This window comes from Macaca fascicularis, chromosome 3, assembly GCF_037993035.2.
Source record: "Macaca fascicularis isolate 582-1 chromosome 3, T2T-MFA8v1.1".
Classification (NCBI taxonomy): Eukaryota; Metazoa; Chordata; class Mammalia; order Primates; family Cercopithecidae; genus Macaca; species Macaca fascicularis.
Genome location: NC_088377.1, coordinates 101,560,124 through 101,588,073, shown reverse-complemented (window position 1 = coordinate 101,588,073; position 27,950 = coordinate 101,560,124). Strand labels below are relative to the sequence as shown.

The 27,950-nt window shown below is 41.8% G+C and overlaps 1 protein-coding gene across 4 annotated transcripts in view; it reads left to right on the top strand.

Moving 5' to 3' along the window:
- CREB5 (cAMP responsive element binding protein 5) overlaps positions 1 to 27,950 on the top strand; it is a 415,731-nt gene that overhangs the window by 275,536 nt on the left and 112,245 nt on the right. The window contains exon 1 of one of the 4 annotated variants that reach the window (XM_005549909.4): positions 1,595 to 1,659. The exons of the other annotated variants lie outside the window; for them this stretch is intronic. Coding sequence (XP_005549966.1) covers positions 1,613 to 1,659 — 47 coding nt within the window. The 5' untranslated portion in view covers positions 1,595 to 1,612. Of the gene's footprint in view, positions 1 to 1,594; positions 1,660 to 27,950 lie in introns of those variants that run through there. 4 annotated transcript variants of the gene reach the window in all.

Here is a 27,950-nt window from a genome sequence, read left to right as displayed (position 1 = left end):
TTTAAATTCCAGGGGATTCAGATGAATATCCCTGACCTCCATCAGTGGACATCTTTAATAAGCCGAGAGATTCCTCCAAAAACAGAGTTTAGAAGTCAAGTTCCTCTCTGCTTTGCAACGTGCAAAGAGACAAATGTTTGTCTTATCTACCTGATTCATTGGCCACAAAAGGCTTTAGGGGCAATAGACTGTAGCACAAGCCATGGTCATTTTCGGAAAAGGAAAAAAAAAAAAATTGCAGCTTCATGCCTTTCTTCTGCTTTTGTGGTATTTAAAAAAAAAAAAAATCCTAGCGAACTTCCCATTTTCATGTTACTTTTTTCTTTTTGAAGGAAGCATGAAGGGTAAGGAGAAATAGCAAAACGGAGAGACGATGGGGTTAAAAAGCCCTGTTAATAGAGTAGAGAAGTGTCTGGAGTGTTGTCCTGGTGGAACCCTGAGTGGGGAGGTGTGAAGTGAGGGGTAGAATTCAGCCATTAAAAGGGCTTCACTGTCATTTGTGAAGGATCATGCTTGACTGCCCCCACCTCCCCAGGCTGTTTTTCCTCACTCTGTAATTAAAAAAGAGACACACATACTGTCTGTTCTCCTCTTTAAAGTCACAGACGGCTCCACCCGCACCAGCACCCCCTCCAGCGAGTTGAGTTGTGGGGGCACAGCCTGTCTTTGATTTTAAGGGGGGACTTGTCTTCCTTCCCTCTCCTTTGGAAGGTTTACCTGAGAGTGGAGTGCTGATCTCAGAAAGGCAAGTGTTGTGTCTTGTGGCTGGGGTCTTTTTCCTTTAGCACATGACAGGGTGACCCATAGGGGACAAGGGAGAAGTGACTGATTTCACAGCCCTTGGTGGCTCCAGACACGGGCACATGTTTGGACCAGAAGTGGTTTTGCCCTTGCTGACAGGGAGGTCAGATGCGAGAACTCTCCGGAGGGGTGGCGGCTGGCATTCAGCAACAGAAAATCCCATCCAGCTCCAGGAAAAAAGGGCCCTGGGCGATGGAAACCCTGTCACCTGGTTCTGAACCAAAGCCCAAGCTGCTAACTGAGGTTGGTTTTTAACACTCAGACCTTCCAACCGGCCGTCTTTCACTCCCTGCTTCCCCATCTCTACACGTGTCTTGATGTTATTTCCCTTTCTCCAAACACAGGGCACTCTTTTTTTTTTTTTTTTCAGCAGAACCAGCTGACCCCTGCCTGCAGAACTCCGGGTCCCTCTTGGAGCTCTCTGATGGCAGCTGTAGGGCCATCCCCAGCGGCACTGTTTCCCCCTTTGTTTACCCGTTTCTAAGGGCAAGTGCACCACGAAGGCTCTCTGAGTCTGGAACTCGGCCTGGGGCTGTTTTGGTTACATTGAAGTTTTTGCTTCAGTTCTGCCAGATTTAAATGGTGACTTCACTAGCACTGAGCTAAAAAGGAGAAGGGGGAGGAGGGCGAGACCAGGAGAAAGAGAGCAAGTGAGCGAGAGCCCAGCCGGAGAGAGAGCCAGAGCTAGGCGCAAAAGAAGGGCCAGCACATTACATCATCGCTTGGCCTGGAATCAAATGGGAAGGATATGACTCACTCAAGCTAGTTAAGCTTTGGCTCAAATTCTACACACACTCATTCCAGAGCTCTCATGTTCTGCACCTCAGGAGGGAATTCAGCCTCAGTGATGTCCATGAGGTTTGTTTTTAATTTTATTTTCTTTTCTCCTGATTTTATAGATTTTTTTTTTGCCCCTACTGCCTTCTGTTTTTGAGCCTTCGTCCTCCTCCTCCTCTTCATTTTCTCCCCCTTCTCCCTTTCTGCCCGTCTTTGTTTCTCCTCTTCTTCCTTCTCCTCTTTCCCCAGCCCCTCCGCTCCTCTTCTTGCCCGAAGAGGCATTTCTTTTCACTTCGATCAGAGTTTTTGTTCTAGCACAGAGACCTGAATGAGTTGAACAGAGGCCGGGTTGAAGGGGGAAAAAAAAAAAAGCAGAGCAAACCAAAGCAACCAGAGCAAAAGGGCCACAAATAAAAAGCGAAGCGAGAAAGAGCAAACTCGGGCGAAGTTTCTTTGCTGCGGTGTCGCTCCTAATCGGAGGAGACAGGGAGAGAGTTAAAATGCAGGAACCAATCGCTTGAATGGTGATGTAATGCAAGAACCGCAGGGTAGTTAAGTAATGTGAGAGCGAGGGGGTCAGGGTTGCAAAGCATTTACCTGCTCTCAAGGGGTTTTCAGTTTATTATCAATTGCAGTGACTGTAACCGGCTTCAGACTGCAATCTCTAATTATTCACAGACGCTCCTTTTTTATCTTTTATTATTAAAAGTAAAACTATATTGTGGTATTTTAAAATAACACGATATTATCACAGCTGTGTATTATTTTCTGCCAGGATTCTCTCTCTCTCTCTGTTTTAAGTGGCTCAAAACTGTTGTCTTTTCATAAAAGGTGGAAGTGATGGTGTGGTAGTGGGGCGGGGGGCGGTTGGGGGGGGTGAGTTTTGAGTGTAGCTGGTGAATTGTAAATGACTGGAAAACTGTGTGTATGTTGTATGAAAAGTGATTGTGCTGTTCCATTTATTATTAAGAATATACTGCAGGTTTTAAAAGTAATAGATGATGATCCTTAAAAGTAGTTATAGTCTTTCCCCTATTATTTCAGCGAAGGTTAACAGCAATTGTGCATTTACTTGAGCGTGTTGACTTTCTGTTGTTCCACGTGCTAATTAATCCGGTGCTGTCTTTAAGAGTTTGATGTTCTTAAATTAATTTTTTAGATGATATGCTTCAGTAGTGAGGGGGTGATGATGAAGACTTCATGATTGAGTTGTTAATATTTGAGAGTAAGAAATTAACATGAAATACAGCAAGAGAGGGGCAAAGGATTGTGTTCTTAATGTTTTAAGGATCTCGTGTACTCAGAGAGACTTTGATGTTTCGAAAATTATTACCACGTTTCTGTTTCATAGAAGAGATTTCGTATTGTGATATGCTGCCTGGGTTGAGTGCTTTCTGACACCATCCAGCATTATTAGATAGTAATAAACTGAAACCCTCTGAAACAAGAGGGCAAGTCCAACACTTTCTCATTCTGGGCACTTCACAACTTCTCTTGGGCTTATTTAGTTGTGATCATTCTACAGCTGGATGCATATTGAGGCATGCGGCACATACCAGAAATATGTCTATATTTATTTATTTAACGCATGTTTTGGATATCATTAATTATGACTTTATGGATCTTCTCTCTTTCCTCCTTTTTTGGGCAGAGGTGGAAGTGGGGAGCAGTGGGGAGAAGTAATTTTTGGAGGAAATAGCATGATGTGTGGGGAGGCCTGAGTGTTAATTCTGATGCTTGACCTTGAACAAATCATTTAAACCACCTGGGCTCTGCTCTAAAGGTCAGGAAAGGGCAAGGTGGGCTAGAAGCTGCTCGCCGCATGGGGAACCAATCTTAGATAATCTCTGAAGTCTCTTTCCACTCGAAAGTTCTGTGTGTATATCCATGTTCTATGCAAAAGTTTGCTAAAGAGTATTTGGCATAGCTTTTCAGAGAAAAGTACATTTGAAATTCAGGATGAATTAGTACTTGAAAAGAAGTGAATGGGGGAGGATGGACAGGAGTATTCTTTCTCCACTTTGAAGTTTGATTTTTATTTGTTTACTTTTTGCTTTTTGGCAAAAAAACAAACACGGTAAACTTTTTAGTTTTCAAATGCTACCTTTGAGGAGACTCAATGAGATAAATTACCTAGGTAAGACTGCCAAAAAGAGTGGCAGAGTAGACGAGGGAGAATTCACCTGCCCAGAAACTGTTCTAAAAGATCCTGCACACCCTTCAGGTTCATGAAATGGTGCCAAAAATGCAGCAGACACAGACCCTTGTGCTTCAGTTGCTCACATGGAGCAGAACAGTATTTTTAATGAATTTATTCCCCCAAAGATTGCATGACTACTTGATAAGTTTCTGTAATTTTAACATAAACTCAAGTTTTTAAAGGAGATTTAAGGCTACATTTGAAAACCTTCAAAGATCATGAAAGGCAAAACTGTATGTGCTTGTTAGATAATTCTCCAGACAATACTCCTATTCTTCAGCCAAATTCCAGGGTAGTAGCCTTATTATAAAGTATATATTTATGTATCCGGGGTAGTAGCCTTGTTGTAAAGTATGTATTTATGTACTTATGGGCCCAGCTTAATTGCGCACAGGGAAGGACCTTAACTATGCCTATCTGTGGGAAGAAATTACCCAGAGCTAAAATGAAACCAGTGGTGAAGATTATTAGTCATTGTGCATAGTTTGATGAGTGCCAAGTGTGTGCTTGGGACTCTTCAGGAATAAAGAGGGCATGATTTCTTTTTTTAGAGCATTACAATTTATGTTGACTTGGCTCCGAATTGTTCACTCATATTCAGAAATGCTCTGCTTGTGACTGACAGAGACAAGGCCAGGAGCGCTAGCCTGTCTGTGGCTTCTCCATGCCAGCTGTGATACCAGGTTGCACTTACATGATCTCAGCTCATTACACTTACCCACAGTAACCCAGAGGGCTACAAATTAATTCCACTGTTTGATGACGGTTTGGTTCTGTGTCATGGTTTTTGTTTAGATTTTTGGTTTTTAATTAAAAATTTTTATTCAGATAAGTGTAAATTTACATGCATTCATAAGAAATAATATGGAAAGGGCCAGGCACGGTGGCTCATGCCTGTAATGCCAGCACTTTGGGAGGCCAAGGCGGGTGGATCACGAGGTCAGGAGATCGAGACCATCTGGCTAACACGGTGAAACCACGTCTCGACTAAAAAATACAAAAAATTAGCCAGGCGTGATGGCGGGCACCTGTAGTCCCAGCTATTCAGAGGCTGAGGCAGGAGAATGGTGTGAACCCGGGAGGCGGAGGTTGCAGTGAGCCGAGATCACGCCACTGCACTCCAGCCTGGGCAACAAAGCGACACTCTGTCTCAAAAAAAAAAAAAAAAAAAGTAAATAAATGATATGGAGAGATTCCCATGTATTCTTTGCCCAGTTATCCTCAATGGTAACATCTTGCAAAACTGTGGTAGTACATTACTACAATCAAAATATGGACACTGTTACAATCCATCCATCCTGTTCTGCTTTCTGGTATGAACAAGCACACAGTTTTGCCTTTCATGATTTCTGAAGGTTTTCAAATGTAGCCCTAAATCTCCTTTAACAACTCGAGTTTATGTTAAAATTATAGGAACTTATCAAGTAGTCATGCAATCTTTGGGGGAATAAATTTATTAAAAATACTGTTCTGCTCCTTGCGAGCAACTGAAGCACAAGAGCGTGTGTCTTCTGCATTTTTGACACCATTTCATGAATCTGAAAGATGTGCAGGATCTTTTAGAAAAGTTTATGGCCTGTAAATTCTCCCAGTTTGCTTGTATTTGGGGTGTGTGTCTGTGTGTGTGTTGTTTTTGTCAATGTAAAAACTGAGAGTCAGGCTTACCCAAGTACATATAAGCTCTGGCGACTGGAGTCCAGTTCACTCTAGGTCTAGCTCACCATCACCAACAAACTTTCCATCACCACCCTGACTTGGTAAGGGAAGGGGCATAATGCCCTTGCCTGTCAATGAAAGTCATCAAATACCCAGTTGGGGAGTCCTGGTGACAGTGACCGTGTTTTACCTTCCCTTGGGACATGGCCATTCCATGGGTTTGCCTTCCACAGGGTCCCTGGGGCTGTGCTCCACAGGTGAGCAGGTGGAGGAGGAGAGATGGCTTTGCTAGCACAACAAAAGATGCATCAATCTCTTCCCTCTGCCCACCAGACACAGAGCAGAACAGTGCCAGCTGTCCATGCCTAAGCATCACCATGGGCGATGCTGAACTCACATTCTTCCTCCTTGCCCTCCCATGTTTCCCTTGGTGAGACCTTCTGTGACAGGAAGGATGGGGATAACATCAAGCAGGCACTGCTAGTCAGAGAAGCAGGGTGGGGTCTCCCAAAAAGACCATGGCCTTTGGGGTTCAAAAGGCCTGGATTCAATCACTCTTCTACTTACTGGCTGTGTGACTTTGACAAGGCACTTCACCTCTCTGTGCCACAGTTCCTACCTTCTCTGTAAATTATGGATAACCAGACTGACCTCATGGAGCCATTGCAACGGTTGGAGATAAGGGTTTGTTTGTTTGTTTTTGTTTTTGTTTTTGTTTTTGAGACAGAGTCTCAGTCTGTTGCCCAAGCCGGATGGAGGGAGATAAGGTTTTAAGGCCCCTGGCACATAGTGAGCCGATGGGGAAGAAATCTTGGTGGTTTGTGTTGTTGAGGATTCTGTTGGATAGGATTCTCCTCACAGCAGTCCCTGCTGCAGGTACGGCCTCCCTGACTCTAACTGGGCTTCTTGTCCCAGCATTACTCAGCCTTCTTCTTTCTCTAGCCTTTCTTCTGTTATGCCCTTTTTTTAAATTCTGGAAATCAAGCAGGTTTGAGATCACACAAGGTCCTAGAAACAGAGAAGTACAAGGACCATTCTGACTGAAGTGACGTGAGGATACTAGCGATTAAAATGCCAAATTTCCCATGATCTGGGTGGAGGGAGGAACACAGGACGTCACAGTTTGGAAGAAAGGATTCTTACTGCCCATCCACGGTCATGTGGCACCGTGAACAAGAAAAGAAAGTGAGATGGAGGTGAGTGAATTCAGTCATGAGAACTGAATTCTATTCCTAGCCTGACTAAAAGAAGTTTCTAGGCCAGGCATGGTGGCTTGCGCCTGTAATCCCAGCACTTTGGGAGGCCAAGGCAGTCAGATCACCTGAGGTCTGGAGTTCGAGAGCAGCCGGGCCAACATGGTGAAACCTGTCTCTACTAAAACTACAAAAATTAGCCGGGTGTGGTGGCGGTTGCCTGTAATCTCAGCTACTTGGAAAGCTGAGGCTAGAGAATTGCTTGAACCCAGGAGGCAAAGGTTGCAGTGAGATTGCACCATTGCACTCCAGCCTGGGCAACAGAGCGAGACTCCGGTTAAAAAAGGATGTTTTGTAGACTGAAGAGAAAGGGACTTCCAAGGAGGCAAGTGGAAGAGAGGATGGCGGGTGGTGGAATTATACAACATCTATGCGGCCCAAGAGGCATCTTGAGAGTTCCATGCTGGGATCCCCGAATCTAAGCTGCAAAAGAGCCTATGGTGTCTCAAGCTGCTTGAAAGAAGCATTGTCTCAGATTTTACTTAGTAAGCTTTGGTCAGGAAGGCCAGGTCAACATTAAGAAGCAGAAATTAGTGTAGACTGAGAATGAGCCCTGTCATGTGCCTGACAGAAAATGGGCTGGGCCAATCTGGACGTGTACTTTAAAAAGAAGCAGCTGTGACCAGGCGCAGTGGCTCACACCTTTAATCACAGCACTTTGGGAGGCCGAGGTGAGTGGACTGCCTGAGCTCAGGAGTTTGAAACCAAGCCTAGGCAACACGGTGAAACCCCCGTCTCTACCAAAATATAAAAAAAAAAAAAAAATTAGCTGGGCATGGCAGCATGCACCTATAGTCCCACCTACTCAGGAGGCTGAGGCAGGAGAATTGCTTGAACTTGGGAGGTGGAAAGAAGCAGCTGTGGAATAAAGCACTAGCTTCTCCTTTCTGCTCCCTTTTTGTTTGTTTTTTTGGGATTCTGACCTTCATAAGGGGACTCCTTTTACATTGGATATTGCAGAAAGATGCATGTGCAAGTATCTGAGTGGGCAGTCACAATGCAGGGATGTGGAGAATGGCCAGGAAGAGGAAGGAAAATGGGTGGCATTGGTAAGTGTGGGCCAGGCCAATACAAATGTTGTGGTCTGAATTTCAATTTGTGATTTTTAAATGGCTTTGCTGTTTGTGATTAAAATGTATGCTATAAGACTGGGTGTGGCCAGAGGTGGTGGCTCATGCCTGTAATCCCAGCATTTTGGGAAGCCGAGGCAGGCAGATCACTTGAGGTCAGGAGTTCGAGACCAGCCAGGCCAATGTGATGAAACCCTGTCTCTACTAAAAATACAGGCATCTACTAATCAGAGAAGCCAGGTGGGGTCTCCTGAAAAGTGCATGGCCTTTGGGGTTTAAAAGGCCTGGATTCAATCACTCTTCTACTTACTGGTTGTGTGACTTTGACAAACCGCTTCACCTCTCTGTGCCAGAGTTTCTATCTTCTCTGTAAATTGAGGATAACCAGGCCAACCTCGGGCATGGTGGCACATGCCTGTAATTCCAGCTACTCCGGAAGCTGAGGCACGGAATCTCTTGAACCTGGGAGGCGGAGGTTGCAGTGAGCCGAGATCGCGCCACTGCCCTTCAGCTTGGGCGACAGAGCAACTCCGTCTCAAACAAACAACAACAACAAAGACTGGGTGCTTTCAGAGGCGTGCATTTCATGTGTTTGGGTTACAACAAGAGTAATTTCTTAAAGACTTACGCACCGTTGAAAACTGAAATTGACTTAGCACTCCAAAATCCACTCCATAGTACACAAACGCTTTAACACAAGTCCGTACATCTTTCCTTCCTGTACCTGCACTGGCAAGAGAACTTATTTAATGATTGATGAAGCAATGCTGCACCCAAGAAGAATTAATCAATAGTTCACAATTATTATGGAGAGTGGGACAGTAGTTAGACAATAGCCAAGACTCATCTAGCTAGCAACAAAGTCTTTCTTTCTCTCTCTTCACATGGTGCCAAAACACTGAATTCTACCTTATGATTTTTTTTCTTTTCCATCTGAATAACTAAAATAGAACTGGACGTGTCCAAAAAGCAAAGCCTAGAAAAAGAAATAATATGGCCCCCAATGAATGTCAAAGTACCTATTAATGCGTAGATTTGATCAGTCATCTTAATGGGAAAATGGGGTCAGGAGACTGCGCTGTGTGAACTGGAATGCCTACCATGAATTACCATATTTTAGGATTCCACAAACTTTTTATTTTGCAAGTCAAAGATCTTGAATTGAAGTCATGTTGAGCTGTACCCATGTGCTGACACGGCAGACAGTCCAGCTGGCCCTCTTGCAGCATTTTGGGCCTGTCTGCCCACTTGGCTCTGCCCCTCTGCCCTCAATGGGGCTTGTATCACTGCTTAAAAAAAAAAAAAAAAAAAGAAAAAGTCTGCAAAACAAACTTTTGTGCAGAGAGGGGAAGCCTAATTCCTCATAATCAATATGGCCAGATGCGATTGGGCCCTGTGGATTGTTTTGGAGTCAGACAGATCTGGGGGCAAACTCTGGCTTTGCCATTTTCTAATTATGTGATTTTTGACACTCTATTGAACATTTCTGAGCCTCGGTTACTTTGTCCATGAAATGGAATCCACAAGAGCATAATACACTTAGTTAGCATAGTGAGTGCTAGCAAATGTTAGTTATTTAATAATGGAACCAGTTGACTTCTTTGGAAGTCTGGATAATAATATATTTTGGGCATTAATAATGTAGAGAGAAATACTGTCATGTAACAGTTCCTTCCAAGAAAAGTAAACCGAGTCACAGAATGCAGGTGAGGTCATGAGCGGGTGGAGAGGTGAAGAGAGAATCATACTCTGGCTGTACATGTCATTGGTCAGAAAACGAGGTTTCAGCTCTCACTTCAATGTACTGTAGTTTATTTCAACATCAAAAGGGCAGGGTCTTTTTTCACCGCTTTTAGTTAAGTAGTAGATTTCTTTTTTAGATGACGTAGAGTAACTTTTCTTTTGCATCTGCCTCTTCTTGACCTTCTTATTTATCATAACACTTCCGTCAGCTCAGCAACACTTTGCAATAAAGGGCTGATCCCATTTAATTCCTCTGAAATTAATCATAATAACAGCAATTATAATAAACCCATTTAGTATAAACGTAGATGTAAATTGCTCTTGCGTAGCATTTTCACCTTTAGTTTTGCTCTCGCCAGCATCCACCCTAATATGGATCATGCAGTGGCCTCTCTATAGCCATATTATTTTTCTGAGTTCAGATCTTGCCCTACTTCAATACATGGCTGCTTTTTGCCATTTCCTTCCTGTGAGGGCAAACAGGAAGCTCCCTGTGATGTGTACAGGTCACAGGAAACGTCATTTGATTTGAATTTGCTCTCACCATCCAGAACTTCCTTAGTAGTAGAATAATCATCTATAATTCTTTTTTTTTTTAATTTTTCTTTAGAGACAGTGTCTCGCTCTGTCACCCACTGACACAATCACAGCTCACTGCAGCCTCAAACTCTTGGGGTCAAGTGGTCCTCCTGCCTCAGCCTCCTGAGTAGCTGGGGCTACAGGTGCACACCATGACATGTGGCTATGTTTTTAATTTTTTTGTGGAGACTGGGTATCCCTGTGTAGCCCAGGCTAGTCTCAGATTCCTAGACACTAGCAATCCTCCCGCCTCAGCCTCCTGAGTAGCCAGGGTTATAGGCATGAGCTACTGAGCCTGGTCCAGTCTTATAATTCTAAATGCACTGAGGAAGCCAGAACCTAAAGATTGATGTTTCAACCCAACCCATTCACCTTACAGATTAAGAAATCAAAGGCCAGGCATGATGGCTAACTCTTGTAATCACAGCATGCAATTTGGGAGGCCAAGATGGGAGAATAGCTTGAGCCCAAGAGTTTGAAACTAGTCTGAGCAATGTAGGGAGACCTCCTCTCTACAAAAAAAAAAAAAAAATTAGCCGGGCGTGGTGTCATGCACCTATAGTCCCAGCTACTCTGGAGACTGAGGCAAGAGGATCACTTGAGCCTGGAAGTTCCAGGCTGCAGTGAGTCGTGATGGCGCCATTGCACTACAGCCTGGGCCACAGAGGGAGGGAGAGAGGGAGGGAGGGAGGGAAGAGAAGAAATCGAGGTCATCCAAAAATATGAAGAGAGTTATTCTGTATCATAAAACCATTGGTGTCGGGGCCCAGACCAAGCTCTAAGGCAGTGAGGAGCACATTTCTGCCCTGCCAGGTCAGTGAGCTTCCTGGTGCCAGGAATTCTGTCATATTGCCCAGGCTAATGCTTTGCAGTCCCTTTTTGAGTTCTGACTCCTGGGGATGGTGGAGTGGGAGGGAGCAACCAACAGGCAGGCCCTTGAGACGCTGGAAATCATTCAGGCAGCTGTGCAGAGACTCCACCCTCTGGTCTGGAGAGAGGGGTGCAGAGGCCACAAGATAACTTGCTTTTTGCCTCCAGCCATGAGCCCCCCTTGGGTCTAGTTAGTGGGCCCTGAAGTTGTGGGCCCTAATAGCATTGGGGTAAATGTCCTGGAGTCCAGCTCTTTGCTTCCCACCAGTCTCTTCTCTCCTCCCTCTCCCTGCCTGAGCCCTGGCTACACTGAGTGCATGTCTGATGAGGACAGAGCTTGGAAGCTGCCCCAGAACCAGCACCCACCCACCTGCAGGATGTGACCTCTGGGCTCTGAACACACTGCTTCCTCCCTCTTCCTCCCCACCTAGGGAACAGTTTTAGACCACAATTCCCAAACAGCCCCACTTTGCACTTTAATCCCAAAGAGACTCCAGCACTTTGTGACCACAGAAAACTTGTCACTTCATTATGATTCTGAAAAAAAGAGAGCAAAGGGTAATTCATAGTTGTTTTAATGACTTTGCATCCTTTCCCATGGAGGCAGCTTTCAGCTGTTAGGCACAAAGGACGCTGGCCTTCTCTGACATCTGACAGTGCAGTGGAGCAGCATTTTCACAAGATTCTTCACAGCCAGTTAACCCAATTAATCTTCCCACAGTCATTACCCAGGTGCCGTACCATTCGGCTGCCCGGGAGCCTCCAAAGCTCCGTTGTGTGGAGATGAACTATTGTGTCTCCCGACCTTGAAAGGATGTTTCTAACTAATTAATGATTGTTAAGTGCTTGGAAAATGCACTGTGGAACTATGCTGGAGCTCATATGTCTGCATCTTCAGCTGTGCAGATGCACTGAATGCAAATCAGAAATCCTTCCTGCCATTTGTAAATAAATCATAGGAAGATGGATATGACGCTTTCTTTTCTCAAAGAGTTATCTGTCCTCCTCCTCCTCTTTTTCTTTATTCGTTTCTTCTGAGCTGTGTATTTAAGCCCCCTTTGAAATGGACCAGTGTTTTGTAGGATTTCCTCTACTGAAGTGAGAAGGATCTTATTGGGTTTTTCCAGCCACGTGATCTTTAATGAGGCAAATTGAAAACCACTATTGACTGAACCATGAGGGAACAAAATGTGGTTTTCTGTATAGTAGTTTTTAAATTTTTTTGATATGAGCAATAGTGAGAAATATATTCTGTATCACAGCCCAATATACCCACACATATGCATATATATGTACACACATATATACACCTGCACATGTACATATGTACAAATATATACACATATACACATACTACATACACACATATACATATATATACACATATACATACATTACATACACATATATGTGTATATATACACTTTACATATATGTGTGTATATGTGTATATTTGTGTATATACACATGGAAATATATACATGTGTGTATATGTGTATATTTGTGTATATACACATGGAAATATATACATGTGTGTATATGTGAATATACATTGGATTATGTGTATAATATGCACACACACATATTTATATATACACACATAATTTTTATGGAATAATACTTAATTTTTACTGTGTATAACATTATTTGGATATCTGATGTATTAGATATGTATGTATTGTTCTAAAATGCTGGTAATGTCAGATTAAGCTGATTTCACCAATTTCTCACTAATTGGCCCCCTAATGAAGTGCAACCAGCATTGGAAACACACTGGTATCATAGAAAGGCCACCGGAATGCTGGGCAAGGATCAGGGGACCTGGGTTGTATTTCAAGTTCTGTCCCAACTCCAAGATTCCTTTCTCCAAACTCTGTGTCCTCATGTAAAATTAAGGTATTTGTTTTCAAACTGAAGTTATCCTGAGACTACTTCTTAAGAAATCCTCTTGTGGAAAAGCCCAGTATGGAAAACAGATCCCTGACTGGTCCATATCTCCTCCCATAAGTCACCCCCACCCCCACTCAGAGGTCCTTGGAACAAAATCCAAATCCTACTGGATTAGAAATTTCATGACATCCATCTAGTTCTGGCCTTCAATGATTATTTTATTTCTCAGGTAATAGATTCATCTAACAAAATGCAACTGGATTTATTCCCATGGATGCTGAGCTGGGAATCTCAATTGGGAATCTCCAGAACCAATGGGGATCTTTGCTATAGGACCATCGTTCTTTTCTGCCTCAGCGTTGTAATTTGTTCTTCGGCCTTAAGGGATAGACTTCTTCAGGGAAGGAATGAGTTAGAAAGGTCTTCAGTTGATGTATGAGCAGGTGGACACATGGGGATGTTTATTTATGTCATTGTGTCTGCTGTATGCCTCCTAAATTCAGCAGGTTCTTGATTTTTAACACAGCTCAAATCATTTGGCCTACAGCTGGTAAAATACAATTTTCTGGGTTCTCAGAAAGAAAGGCTTTTCAGACTTATAAAAAGAGAAGCTCATAAGACTTCTTGAACATCAAATAGCTCTTACAAAACACCATTTTGATGAGTTAAGTGTAAATGAATCAGAAACATACGGATTAAATTTCCCTTGAAAGACACATGGGTTTAAGAATTAAGGGGGGGAAAGTGCTTGGCAAGATGGATTTCAGGTTTGTGCCAAACCTCAAAATGTTTGAAAAATGGTTTGAGACATTTTTACTGGACGCAAAATGCCATGGAGTTTCCCTATCCCAGACATAATAGTGAATCTTTTTGACAACAACTGTATGACAAGAAAAAAAGGCCTGTGGGGCTTAGTCATTTTCTCAATTCTTTAATGCTCTCCTTCCTCATCCCCCAACCTCCCTGCCTTCCCCCCACCCCCTCCACCCCCCCACCCCCCACCCCCCCATCCCCCCCAAAAAAATCACTCACAGGGCTAAGAGAACTTCCTGATTAAAGTTTCAAGTCAGGCGATTACCAGAAAGTAACCCCACAACTCAAAAATACATGAATCCTCTCCCAATACTATCCAATTTACCATTTTCTAAGTGGAATAATGCACTCTGAGGATAGGCAGTATTTTCTATATTTTATTCATTGGTGTCCAGAGCAGTGCATGGTTATTCTAGACATTTGTCTGACATTATAGTGCCAGGATCTTTGGAGAAGGAAAGTAAGTCCACTAAAAGCAAACAGATTGGAGAGAACTATTCATTGGTTTATTAAAACAGCCACAGTGTGGAAATGCTATGTTTTATGAAGGCAAGATATGAGATGAGGCTTTCAAGTTGCTGGGAATGGTCTTGGAAATGTGCATTCTTTTATAGCTTCTCTGTTGAGTAAGCTGTGATATAACTTCTCCACACCTCAGAATTCTTCCTGGCGTGAGGAACCTCAGGAGCAACACAGTAAGGATCCCGGGACTAATTATCTTATGAACGGTGCACATCGTCTGTATTCAATGCCCTCCAATTATTTTTTACTAGCTATGCCTTTTACAGGCTGACCCTTTTACAGCCTCATTTTTCATATGCAAAAGCACAGAAGTGGGTTTTGAGCGAGATACACACAATAAGGGAGGGAGAGGGCCCGGGTGGGAAGCCATGGGCTGGGCCATTTGCTCTGTGAGGCTGCCTTGTCTCATATTCTTGTTTCATTTTCATATTTAAGCCAGGATGACCAAGGTTTGCTTCCTTCCTTCCTTCCTTCCTTCCTTTCTTCTTCTTCTTTTTTTTTTTTTTCATTTGAAAGAAAGGGTGTATTCAGTGACTGCCAATATCGGTTTAGAAACTAGGGTATTAACTTTGCTGCCCTCCGAAAGTGAAAAAAGAAAAAAAGAAAAGAAAGAAACTAGGAGATAACAATGTATTTTTTCAAAATATTTCAAGTCAATGTAGCCAAGAAAAAGCTATCTTTATATGTTTTAATTCTATGCTGGAAGTCATGGAAAAATCTATTTATTCTCTTGTTAGGGGAGCATCTTACACAGCACTTTGAGGTAGGAGTGTGCTCTCTAGGAACCAAAATTAATTTGTTGCAAAAGCAGTACCTAAAAGGGAGAGGAAATGTCACACTAAACTCAGAAAACTACTTTCAGTACTTCCAGGGAAGATAGTGCATAACAGTGATTGATAAAATCTACCCCCTGACTCTCACCATCTTATGCTTATCTGTATTTATTGAACTGTATATAAAAAAAAAAAATGAAAACTGGAAATACTGAAGAGAAAACATGTTATATCAACTTTCTGTCTTGGAAAAGGCTTTTTAGAAACAGAAATAGTAGGGCCAAATTATGGCTCTATTTTCACCTTTTCCAAAGGCGCTTAATATAGAACAATAGGGTCAAGAAGGGGTTTTTTAATTCTGAAAAATACCGAGTCCCCTGCCCGAGAGCTCCAGTGCCTCCCCCCAACTTGCCCCAAATGTCTCTCTCTAATGCAAAAATGACCAAAGTGTGCAGTATAGTCTATCAAATGGTTCTTTTAATTTGTAACTCAGGCACCTACCTGAAATACTGGGAAATCAGTTTTAACATTTTTATATGTATATAGTTCCCGATTTGATGTATACAAGGGCATCATCTAAATGGGACATACATCAGACAGTCGATATTTCTAGAAAGGATTGTTATCATCCAGAGATCATTTTCATGTTATTAAGTTATGAATGACAGTAGTTGTTTAATATCTTCTCAGCCTTTGTTGACACATTTTAACAACCCACCTTTCACAGACAGTAAGCTCTGGAGCCTCTACTACCAACATCTCTCTGACTCACAAACACATGCGCGCATACACACACATACATGCGTGTGCCCACGACGCAGGGCTAACTTCTCATCTTTCCTGGAACAATTCATGTGTCTCCTCTTCAAGGACCATCCCCTGGAACCCCCAGGGTATTAAATAACACTTTGGGGGGTATCTCCCATTACACCATTAGCTGACTTCCCTGGCTATTTGCCTTCATAAATGATGAATTCCTGCAGGGCAGCAATGATCTTTTATTCACGCTAGGCTCTCAGCACAGTTCCTGAGATACAGCAGAAGCTGAGTAAAAGTTTAACAACAACAACAACAACAACAAAAAGCCTAAAAAAATAAGTTTAGCTGTATTTCTGTTGTATCAAATGTTTATTGAAGTTACCCAAAGTTAGGTGGGACTAAAATTGCCCCTCTGGACGCTTTCTGGATTCTTAGTCCTCCTAGGAAAAATGAGGAGTAAAACGCAGGGGAGTTTGTGCTCAGATGATGAGCTTCCTGCTTGATTTCAACTCTCTCCTGTAACCTGTGTTTATCTTGATGGCCTTATTTATATCTATTTCCTTTCGATAAAAATAGAAGCTCCAAAAAGTGAATCTACCACCGAGGGAGGATACTTTTAACTCAGGCCTAAGTTTCACAGATAGAGTTAGGATGCTGCCCTGCATGTAGGCACCCAGCTAGATGGTCATTTTCTGAGTCATCCAACTTCTGAGTTTTCATTTTTTTTAAGAATATAATTAAGATAGGTTCCCAGGGATTTAAAAAAAAAAAAAAAGAACCCACCAACCCTGTGAGTAAAGTAGACAGTCTGTATGTGGAGACCCATATAAGGAGATTTGTGGGCACCTGCCCAAATTGAGAGAAGCATTAAGAGCTATTCGAAACCTACTGAAATGTCAACACACTTTTGAAAAAGGTCCATTAGGGATGCAAATGTGCAGCTCCCTGATTATGATAAGCACTGGAAAGAAAACAGTGAAACCCATTAGGAGGCTTTGAGAACTGGGTTCTGAGGCACAGGGAAGACAAGTCTAGTTTCTGCGGGGGCTGTGGAGATGAAGTCCAGCCCCTCTCTGTACCCTGAACCAGCCATTCTAATGATTTAAATGGACCCCCCAAATCCCTCTTATTTTGGATAAAGCAAATTAACTCATTTGTAAATGGGCCAACTTTGAAATTCCATCCGTGGCAGATAAAATTCATTTTAATAAGATTTATTCTCTGAGTTACAAACTGTGACTTGCTTCTGTAAAGGATCTGACATTGGAGGCTCACTTCAGGCTTTTGATGTGTTTTGGTTGGTTCTTGCAGGGGATTTTCTTATAAAAGGTTGATTCCAATTTAAAATCTATAATTCTTATTACATACTCTTCTACAAATCAACTCAAACTAGGGGTATATATTTCTATCTAATAGTCACTTAGAGCTCTTTGAAAAATTACCTAGTCAGAAGGATACCTTTCATTCTGGCTGCCCAAGTTGTTTACATGTGACATCAAATGATATTCATAGTAATGGACAAATTGGAGCATAAATTTTTTGTAATTGCTCTAAAAGTAAAAAAAATATAATTGATTTTTATCATCTTCCTTGATCTGGAAGGAATTGTATCAGTTTCCAGGACATTATAAAACAAAATATTTAAAGTATGTTTCAAATAATAAAAAGAGAAATACTTAATAAAGATGTGGAATTCATTTATGAAGACAAATACTGGCTGTGAACCAATAGGCCAAAGCGTCTGCCAGAAATTTGCTGTAGACAGTCATTCTCGTATGTCCACTCTGCCCTATCACTCTGAAGTTCAATCCATATTAAGAAAATGAATTTTCTCAGCCATGCTAGACTTTGAAATCATTGATTTTGTTTGCTTTGTTTTTGAGTAATATAACAGAAGATCTTTTTTCAGTTTTCTTCCTTATAAGGAATAGCAGTCCGTGGCACTTACAATTATAGCTCTTTCAGCCTTGTTTTAATTAAAGAGGTTTGTTTGGCATATATATTTGATACTTGGCAATTTTATATAAAAGTAGTTATAGGTTTTAATCCTTTTGGAGGGCTTCAACAACTGAAACCATGGCAAAAATGGAAAGCACTTAACTTTCATAAGAACACTTGAATGTTTCAGCATTACCCGAAAGCAAAATTATAAGCCTTGGAAAGAAAACATTTCCATTTGGCATTTTCACTTTTGTGCTTGTCAAGAGAAATAGCCTCAGGCTGCAGAAAAGCAGAAAGATCTATTACCAATAGCATGAGGCAAGCACTCTGGTGCTCACTTATGTTGGATCAATCTTCTTCACTTCTAGAAGCCTTTCCAACTATGTTATGATGTTCTCCTTTCTGCTTCTCCATCCAGACAGAGCAGTGTCCTCCAGAAAGTAAGTGTACATTTTCCCAATGGTGAAAGGAAACCAGAATGATTTTACCCAAATGCATAGCCCCTGCCTCCAGGGAGATTTGAGACTAATCACAGAGATGGATACTAAACAAAATAGCCATACCTATTAATATATTCTTAGAAATAGCATGAAGGAAAACCAGAGGGGGCGATGTGACCCTTTAAATTTGTGGTTGCTAAATTTGACTTTTAATTTGGGGGTCAAAGAAAGTTTTAAGAAAGGGATATTTAAAAGGAGACCTAAAGGATGAATGAGAATTAGTCAACAAAAGAGCAGATGGCAAAACCTTCCAGGCAAAGATCAAAAGATGCTTCAAGGCCCTGGGGCAGGAAACAGCGTGGCACATTCTAGGAAATGAATGGAAGCTAGGGTGGAAAGACCCTATCAAGCCAGGTGGAAAGTCAGTACTACAGGCATCAATGAGGTAGAACATATAAAAGATACTGAAAACACATCCTAAATGCTGAGGAGAATCATGGAAGAATGTTGAACAGGGAAATGTCATGACCATATCTTTGGTTTATGAAGATCATTCTGGCTACAAGTCAGAGTTTGGATAGAAGAAGAGCAAAACTGGAGGCAGAAACTGTTGGAAGAAACCAAGAGAAACAACGCAGTGTTTTGGACTAGGATCTTGGCAGTAGGGATGGAGCCAAGTGGATACATTTCAGGTCTATTTTGGGGGTGGATTGAATAGAACTTGGTGAATGATTAGAAGTACAGGATGAGGAATCTCAAAGTTAATGCCTGAAATCTGCTAATTCACTTCTACCAAATACATTTAAGGAAATATGAGGGGAAAGATCTAAAGATGGAGCACTGTACTAGTCAGGGTTCTCCAGAAAAACAGACCAGTAAGAGAGAGAGAGAGATATGGTTTATTATAAGGAATTGACTCACCAGATTATGGAAGCTAAAAAGCCCCCATGATCTGCCATCTGCCAGCTGGAGACCCAGAAAAGCAGATGGTGTAAATTCCAACTGGATTCTGAAGGCCTGAGAACCAGAAGCACCAATGGTGTTGCTCCCAGACTAAGGTCAGGAGAAGACAGATGTCCCAGCTCAAGCAATCAGGCAGAGAGAGAGATCACTCAACCTTCCTCCACCTTCTTCTTCTATTCAGGTCCTCAGTGGATTAGATGAAGCCCACCCATATTGGGGAAGGTATACTGCATTACTCAGTCTACCAGTTCAAATGTCAATCCCTTCCAGAAACATCCTCATAGGGGCACCCAGCAATAATGTTTAACCAGCTATCTGGGCAACCCATGGCCCAGTCAAGTTGACATAAAACCTACCATCACAGGTACCATGGACTGGATCATCCACAGGGCTCAACCTAGGCACTTAGGGAATGTTGTCTTAGCTCTTTAGCAGGTAGTATCAGGTAGCATGTACTGTGAAGTAGTGAAATGTTTTTCCTGGCAGACCTGGAGGATTTTTGTCATTCTCAAAATGTGTGATTTAAACCTAGTCCCAATGAGTCTGATGGCTCCAACACTGAAAAGACAGAACTGCTTATTTGGGGACCTGTCCTACCTCTCCTAAAAGATGTTATTGTGCTTACTAATAAATTACTTATTCTAGTGCACAAAGAGTGAAACCTTTATTTCCTGCTCATCAAAAGGATTATTGTTCATATGTGAGAAGAAATGACCTCCTCGCCTACCCATCACGATTCCTGGTTCCTGCTGCCCTCCTCAGCTAAATGTTACTTGCACTCAGAGATCATTGGAGCCTTTCTTTTGTTCAAGGAAAGGAAAGTCCAAGAACAACCAGTAAGGAATTACTCATCTATTTGTGTCCAAATTTGAGGAAAATCTACTTTTAACTGATGTGTTGCTTCCCTGAAATAAATAATCGTTCTGGATCTCTCACTTTTTTTTTTTTTTTTTAAAGACAGAGTCTCTGTTTCTGCAGTGACACGATCATAGCTCACTGTGTCTTCAGACTCCTGGGCTCAAGTGATTCTCCCATGTAGCTAGCACTACAGGCACCCCACCATGCCTGGCTCATTTTTAAATTTTTTGTAAAGATGAGATCTTGCTATGTTGCCCAGGCTTGTCTGAAAACCTGGGCTCAAGAGATCCTCCCACCTCAGCCTCCCAAAGCACTAGGATTACAGATGTGAGCCACTGCACCCAACCGGATTACCCTCTCTTGATCATGTCTACTCATTTAACTTTAGGGTTGAAAATGTCCTTGAAGATTGTTGATTCAGCCCTTTTTTTTTTTTTTTTTTTTGTACATGAAGAAAGGGAAACTCAGAGGCACTGAGGACACAGCCTAAAATCACCAGGTAAAGGACTGGCTGAGTCAGTAGACACTCTTGCTGGTGTATTCATATTCAAAGCCATACAATGCAGGACTCAGTTACTTCACTTTGTCATTTTATGATCTTCAAGTTGACACATCCTAAGAAAGCACAATTTGGCCTTTCTGTTCTGGTGTGACTAGTTGTCAGCAATCTGAAGAGAAAACCAAGCTATCGACCAGGCGTGGTGGCTCACACCTGTAATCCCAGCACTTTGGGAGGCCAAGGCAGGCGGATCATGAGGTCAGGAGTTCGAGACCAACCTGGCTAACATGCTGAAACCTCATCTCTACTAAAAATGCAAAAACTAGCTGGGTATGGAGGCAGGCGCCTGTAATCCCAGCTACTCAGGAGGCTGAGGCAGGAGAATTGCTTGAACCCGGGAGGCAGAGGTTGCAGTGAGCTGAGATCACGTGCCACTGTACTCCAGCCTGGGAGACAGAGTGAGACTCTGACTCAAAAAAAAAAGAAAACCAAGCTATCATGACAGACCAGTGAAGGGATTTTTGGGGGAACACTTACCACCAGTGAACAAGCATAATGTTTTGCATGTTCTTTAAGTGTACTGTCAGTCACTTTCCATTTCTATTTATACTAGGGACTTATTGTCTATAGCTAAAATTGACATTTACTGTGCCCATAACCCTACCACAAATTAAAATCAGACCCCAAGTCCCTCTGGGGAAAATGTTTATTAAGCTGTAGGAAGACATCTGAAATGATACCAAATTACATTTTGAACTTGAAACCCCAAATACCACATTTGTTTGCAAGTAGGAATAGGACTGTCTGAGGAATAACTTGAGAAACTGAGCAAGTCACTCTCTTTGGCGAGATGCAGGGCCACCAGGGAAGGGAAACGTACCTTAGAAGAAACACTTTATATAAACCCCTGTGTGGCTTTTAAGTAATCATTTAAACCTAAACAAAATATTCTTTAATGAACTTAAAGGAAAAGTAAGTCTTTTAAAATTCCATGCCTTTAACAAACAGACACAGACATTTCAATTGTACTTTTAAATACCCTGAGAAGAGGGTTGAGAGACATATCAAAATAAAACAAGTCTATTAAAATGTAAACCTGGGTTCCAGAGTTTCTCCTGCTAATACAGGCAAAAGTGTGTTAGAGACAAAAAATCTTCAGCCGGGTGCAGTGGCTTGCGCCTGTGATCCCAACACTTTGGGAGGCCGAGGCGGGTGGATCACCTGAGGTCAGAAGTTCGAGACCAGCTTGGCCAACATGGCGAAACCCCGTCTCTACTAAAAATACAAAAAATTAGACGGGCATGGTGATGGTTCCCTGTAATCCCAGCCACTCAGGAAGCTGAGGCAGGAGAATCGCTTGAACCTGGGGGAAAGAGGTTGCAGTGAGCCAAGATCGCGCCATTGCACTCCAGCCTGGGCAACAAGAGTAAAACTCTGTTTCAAAAAAAAAAAAAAAGTCTTTCTAGCACTTTTGCCTTTTAGGATGTAGGTATCTGTGGGTGTTTGTATGTAGCAGGTGTATTTGTGTACATAGATTGAACACAATGTCAATCTCAGAACCTAATGATGGAATCAATTTTGTCTGCAGGGAAGCCATACTCAGTGGTGTCTTTGCTTGTGTGTCCAGTCCATGAGTAGCTTGGAAAATAGCAAAGCCAGGTTGAAAAGCCATTTGAGATCCTTGAATGCAAAGTGTAAAGTACCTGCCAAGTATCATTATTATGAGCTTTATTGCTACTATTTTAATAAGTGTTTCAGATTAATATCAATTCTGCTTCATGATAAGTGCTCTTGCAAAGTGGGAGAACTTGAAAGGTAGCTCAGGGAAGGTTGCACAAGAGAGAGCACACAGTTTCCTAGAAACTTCACCCTTCCCCCATACCCTCTGTTCAAGCCAATGGTAGCTTGACTGTCCCTAGAAATCGGGATAGTGTTTCAAGTTATCATAGCCCTTAAAAAGATGCCTGTCATGAATGTGACATAGGGGTATAGCTGCCAGGAAATAAGAGATAGTAGACCATGAGGTAACTTCATTACGTCTTTTAAGAAACCTCTGTGGGGCTCCTATTGTGTGCCAAGCTCATTGCTCTCAAATATTCTCCCTTCAGCCTAGGAGAGAAACTGCTACCCGCTGTAAGAGGTCTGGCATGGAGAGAAAGCCGGCTTCCCCGAGAAGATGATAGGGGATAACTGGGGACTCACAATAATGGAGGAGACACCCATACCCCTCAGAGAGGCTGGATGTTTCTGGGTCTTTTCCCCAAATGCTTCACCCCCAAATTTAGAACAATATAGCTTTACTTTGTGTTTTAAAACGGCAGTCTTATAAACTGTATTTTCTACAGAAGATCACTCATCTCTTAAATAGATTAGGCATTGATCATCTTCAAAGGGCTAAGCACACTCAAAATATTCTCCGAAGTCATCCTCATGCTATACCTGTGACATGGATAATACAGCCACATGGTTTTTGCCAATGAGGAAACAGAGGAGTTAGATGCCTTGCTAAGAGCACACACTCCTGGGCAGTGGCAGAGCCAGGAGGCCAACAGCCTATGCCTGTCAGCCCTACAAGGCTACCTTATTGGATTTCCTGGTTAAGGATGGGAGTCAGCGTTATCTCTATCATTTCTGTCAGCCACTCTGTCTGGAATAAGTGAAAATAATAGACCTAATTTAGGACTCCAAGAGGTTTGCCAGTTCTTCCTCCTTCTCCCTAGAAAGCAAGCCAGACAGGGACAAGTCTATTTTTTAAGAGCCCAGTAAGAGGAAATTTCAAAACCTCTATTAGCCGTTTAATTGTTTTACACTATTTGTTCTTGGGAGATATTCTTTTCTAAGTTAAATCCACATGCTGCTGATGTACTGTTACTATTCTGCTTCAGTTGTGTTTGAAAGTAACTGGTGACCATTCTCAGATTATAGTAATTTGCAACTTTGAAGATCATCATCATTATCTGCCAGCCTTCTCTAATGTCTCCCCCATGGGCTAAAGAAGTCTTATTCCCTTTACTTTTTCCGGTAAGTCTTCCCTTCTGGCTTTTTAGTATTTTCTTATGCTTCTCTGGAACCTTCTCCAAATTTTCCACACATCCCCCTTCTCCCCATGATGCCTGACAAGGATCTCTTTGGGAATCCTCACTCTGTTCCCAGCGTTTTCAGTGATTTGATCATAGCGGTGATTGAGATAGAGCCTGAAGCTCCCTGTTAGGATGTAACCCAGCGAAGAGTTTGCTCAGCCTTGTTAGGCAATGCCCCTTTCCTTGTTTGTGTTTCCTTAGAGAATAAGTGATCCTCTCAGCACGATATCACTTTATCATTAAGAATAGAACTTGAGAAATCAGGCTTTTAGCAGCCCAAGGTTGCATAGTCCATGCATGTAGTCACAGCTGCTGAAAACCACTCCCTCTGGGCCACTGACACATCCCTCCCCTGCCAATGTATCGTGGAGCTAATAAATTCTAGTGCTGCCTTTTAAAGAGCTGAAATAATCCCGGCGAGTGGCTGGGTGGAGGGTGTCATAAATTTGGTCTCCCAGGAGAGGTATTTGAAAACTGCCTAAGAGACCCTGCCTTGAGATTCGCGAAAGGGTGAAATAAGCACGAGTGAGGGCAGCAGTGAATTGAAGAGCCTTGCAGGAGGCACCGGATAAGCAGAGGCTGCCCGGAAGATCCAATAGATCTTTACAAGAGTTCTGTTTTCATGGAAGTCTCTTGCTGCTGGAGCTATTGTCATTTGGCTTCAAAATTCCGTCATCTGTTTGGAATACAGATATTGGAGGATTGTGCGAGGTGTGGATTCCGCCACAGATTATTCATTAAAATACACTAACCGACAAGCTCAAACCTAAACAGAATTGCTGACTTAGAGCTCAGAATGGGGGTGGGGCTCTCCATGTGGCCCTGAGCTCAGGGAACTCTCTGCCTCTACAGAATACCCAGGCAAGTGTGCCAGTGAATGTTTTCATGAATTATTCATTTATGGTGAATGAATGCAAGCAGCAATCACATGTAAATGACAAGACTCATAATCAGAGGGCTACTTATTTGTCCTTATGAAGCAAGGAGGAATCTTTTTAACAACTCACAACAGAAAGAAATGTAACTGAGAGATGTCTTTCTGAGGATATTTTTTCCCAAATAATCAGACATACAGCACTTGTTTAAGCTGCGTTCAAAATCATCTTTCATTTCATCTTTTGATCTGCATTTACTTGCCTTTTCTAAGTGTAACTTTATGAATAATTGATGCAACTGAGAAGTTATTGGCTGATTGAAAAGCCATCTCTTCATGTCTGTAAGTCTGACCTATGGGTAAAGCCAACTGTTCAGGCATTTAGAGTCTTTAATGAAAGGTCTTTATAAAAAGCTTTTTGCTCTTTGTAAGGAAAAAAAATCAGATTTTGAAGATGGAATTTTTTTTTTTTTTTTGACAATAGTACATTAGAAACCAATCCAGCCATGTTTTTGGTTAATAAATGAATCAAGCTGACTGCATGACTAATTCAGATTAATGGTGCAGAAATCAGTCACTAAAGAAGCCAAAAAGAGGTTGCTTTAATAGTCTTAACAGAATGATCATAAATTCAGATCTCCCCTCCTATTACTACTCTCTGTGTTTAAAACGCTTGAAAGCCCTAGTAAACATCTCCTCCGCCTAAGTAGATGCAGTGTATATGCTATAAAACAAGGCAAAGGCTCCAGCAGGATGCAGATCTGTTAGCTGTATTATGTTTTATTACTACCATTGGCTTTCGTGAAGCCAGGCTTTTCTTAAAAAAAAAAAAAAAAGAAAAAGAAGAAGTTATTTCCAAAACAACAGATACTACATCCATAAAATAAAGGCATCAGTAGTACCAAATTGATAAAAAGGAGGCCCAAATTTACCTCGTGTGGTAAAGTTAATTTCCAACACCCTGGTGATAATGATCCAAAAGTGCCCTTGTCAATATCGGTAAGTCCATGCAAAGCAAAAATGAGATGTTTAGTTGACCACAGTGTGGGTGTAACTGGTGCCTCCTTGTGCAGAGCTTTGAGCATTCTAAAGTACAACCTTATTGCAGGGCAGGCATCCAATTTTTAAAACATAGTGTAGATTGGAGACAGATGAGTGTTCCTGAATTATCCTTGGCCTTTTCTTATGAAATGCCTAAAATATAATTTCAAGTGGAAATTGATTTAATTGATGTGAAAACAAATGGGTCTAGAACTCATCTAAAAGCTTGAGTTTAAGGGGTGCTGATAAAAACTACACATTACCTTTTATGCTTTTCAAGAACAGAAATGAGTTGTATTAAGCTGTTAATGTAAAATGGAGTTTCACTTATGACTTGTAAATCAGTTAATTTATTCTTATTAGTAAGTGAAGATATCTACCGAACATGATTCCTGGACTGTCCGTTGTTAGAGTGATTCTTGATATTTATGTTTTCATTAATAAAAGACATATTTATTAAGCACCTACTAGGTACCATGTACTCTCTTAAGTTTCAGAAATATCTGCTGCGGTAAACAGGTAGACATAATATCAGACTGATGAAGTTTATTGTCTAGTTGGGAGAAGAGACACTTTAAAAAATTACTCAAAATTAATGAATTGCTAGATGCTATGGTGAGTGCCTGCAGTCCCAGCTACTTGGGAGGCTGAGGCAGAAGGACTTCTTGCTCCCAGGAGTTTTAAGCCCACCTGGGCACCATAGCAAGACCCCATCTTTAAAAATTAAAAAAAATCATTGATGAATTACAATCAGGAAGCTGAGATGATACATTCTAAGAGCCTACAGAACACATTTAATTTATCATTATATATACACCAATTGGAAATTTGTAACTAAATTATTAATTAAATGATCTAACTGGCCAAACCAGTTTTCTTTTCTAAAATGAGAGAGTGCACAAAGCCTGACACATATTTGTTGTTTAATTGATCTCTGATGACTGATTGATACATTGATTGAATAGTGACAAATGTTCCTAGAGAAATGTACAGGGTATACTGAGAGCACTCGAGAAAGGGCTCCAGTCTGATGTGGTTGCCCAGAGAAGGTGGTGAAGATTACATATGTCAGGCTTTGTGGCAGGAAGACAGATGGTGCTTCCATGAAGGTGAAAGGAAATCACTATGGCAGGTATACCAAGCCCAGAGCAAAGAGCGAGAGAGGTAGTCAGAAGCCCAATGGTGCAAGGTCTTGGAGCTTGTCATGTTGTGTCACAGGGAGGTGGGCTTACTGTTCTCCCTGATAAGCTAGAGCATTCGCTGTTTGACAGTGACTGTTTTAGGACAGGATAGGGGCTAGGGAAGAGGCAGAGAATAGGCTACAGATACAAAGGCAAAATTCTCTTCCTGCACACTCAACATTCTGTGCCACCAAAAGAAAAGCAGATGGGGAAATCCCAGATCTTCCGCCAGCAGCCCTCCCTTGAGCCTAGGAAAGCTTGGAAAGAGAGAATACATGTTTTAATTGAGTCTGCTGGCATTTTGATGCCTTTTCTAGGGCTAAATATTTCTACTTCTTTGTGTCATTTGTTAAAAGGGGAAATATTATATCTGCTGTCTATCTTTAGGAGCTTGATGGTAAGATTTGGTTCAGAGCATGAGCTCATTCACAAAAAGATATGGGTAATAAGATGTCTTTTAAAAATATGGGTCAGGCAGCTTTCTTGTGTTCCTAATTCTTGCTTCTGTGTTCCCAATTTTTGTCATTGTTTTTAGGAAAAACAAGATACTGGGGAATTAGTTTTGTTCCATTTTGAGGAAATATTTTCAAGGGCTTTTTCTGAGAAATAATGTGAAGTCATTTTGAAATTCTGTAAAGTTGTGGGTGAGAGAAGTTCATTTGCGTCTGTAGAAGGGTTTGGAAATCTAAAGTTGATGGATTTTTAAAGAAATATCTTACATGCAGCCAGTGTTGGGCATTTTACATTTGTTGGACTGTGGTTCTTTAAAGCTAAAGCTTGGTGTTTTAGAGCAAGCCATAATTTTTTGATTGTAGTATGGTGATTAATCTGCTGTTAGATCAACATTTCAGAATAATAATAACAAAAATAACTCAGTATATTCAACAGCTCATTTAGTATCATGAGATAAATATCTCTATGATTTCCATTTTATAGTTGAGGAAACTGAGGCACAGAGAGGACAAGTAATTTGCCCAAGGTCACACAGCTGGTAAGTGATAGAACTAGGATTCCAACCTTGGTAGTCTGGCCCATGTCCTTCGCTTTACACATCACTGCATTTTACAATGTAATTATTACCCGCCAAGGAAGCTAAGTATATTGTCTTTCTATTTAACCTTCTACTTGATTATTCTAACAGTTTTCTTTCTTTATGAAAATAGACCTGTAATCCCAGCACTTTGGGAGGCCGAGGCAGGCGAATCCCTTGAGGTCAAGAGTTCAAGACCAGCCTGGCCAACATGGTGAAACCCCGTCTCTACTAAAAATAGAAAAATTAGCCTGGCGTAGTGGTGCACGCCTGTAATCCCAGCTATTTACTGAAATGGAATCTCACTCTGTCACCCAGGCTGGAGTGCCATGGTATG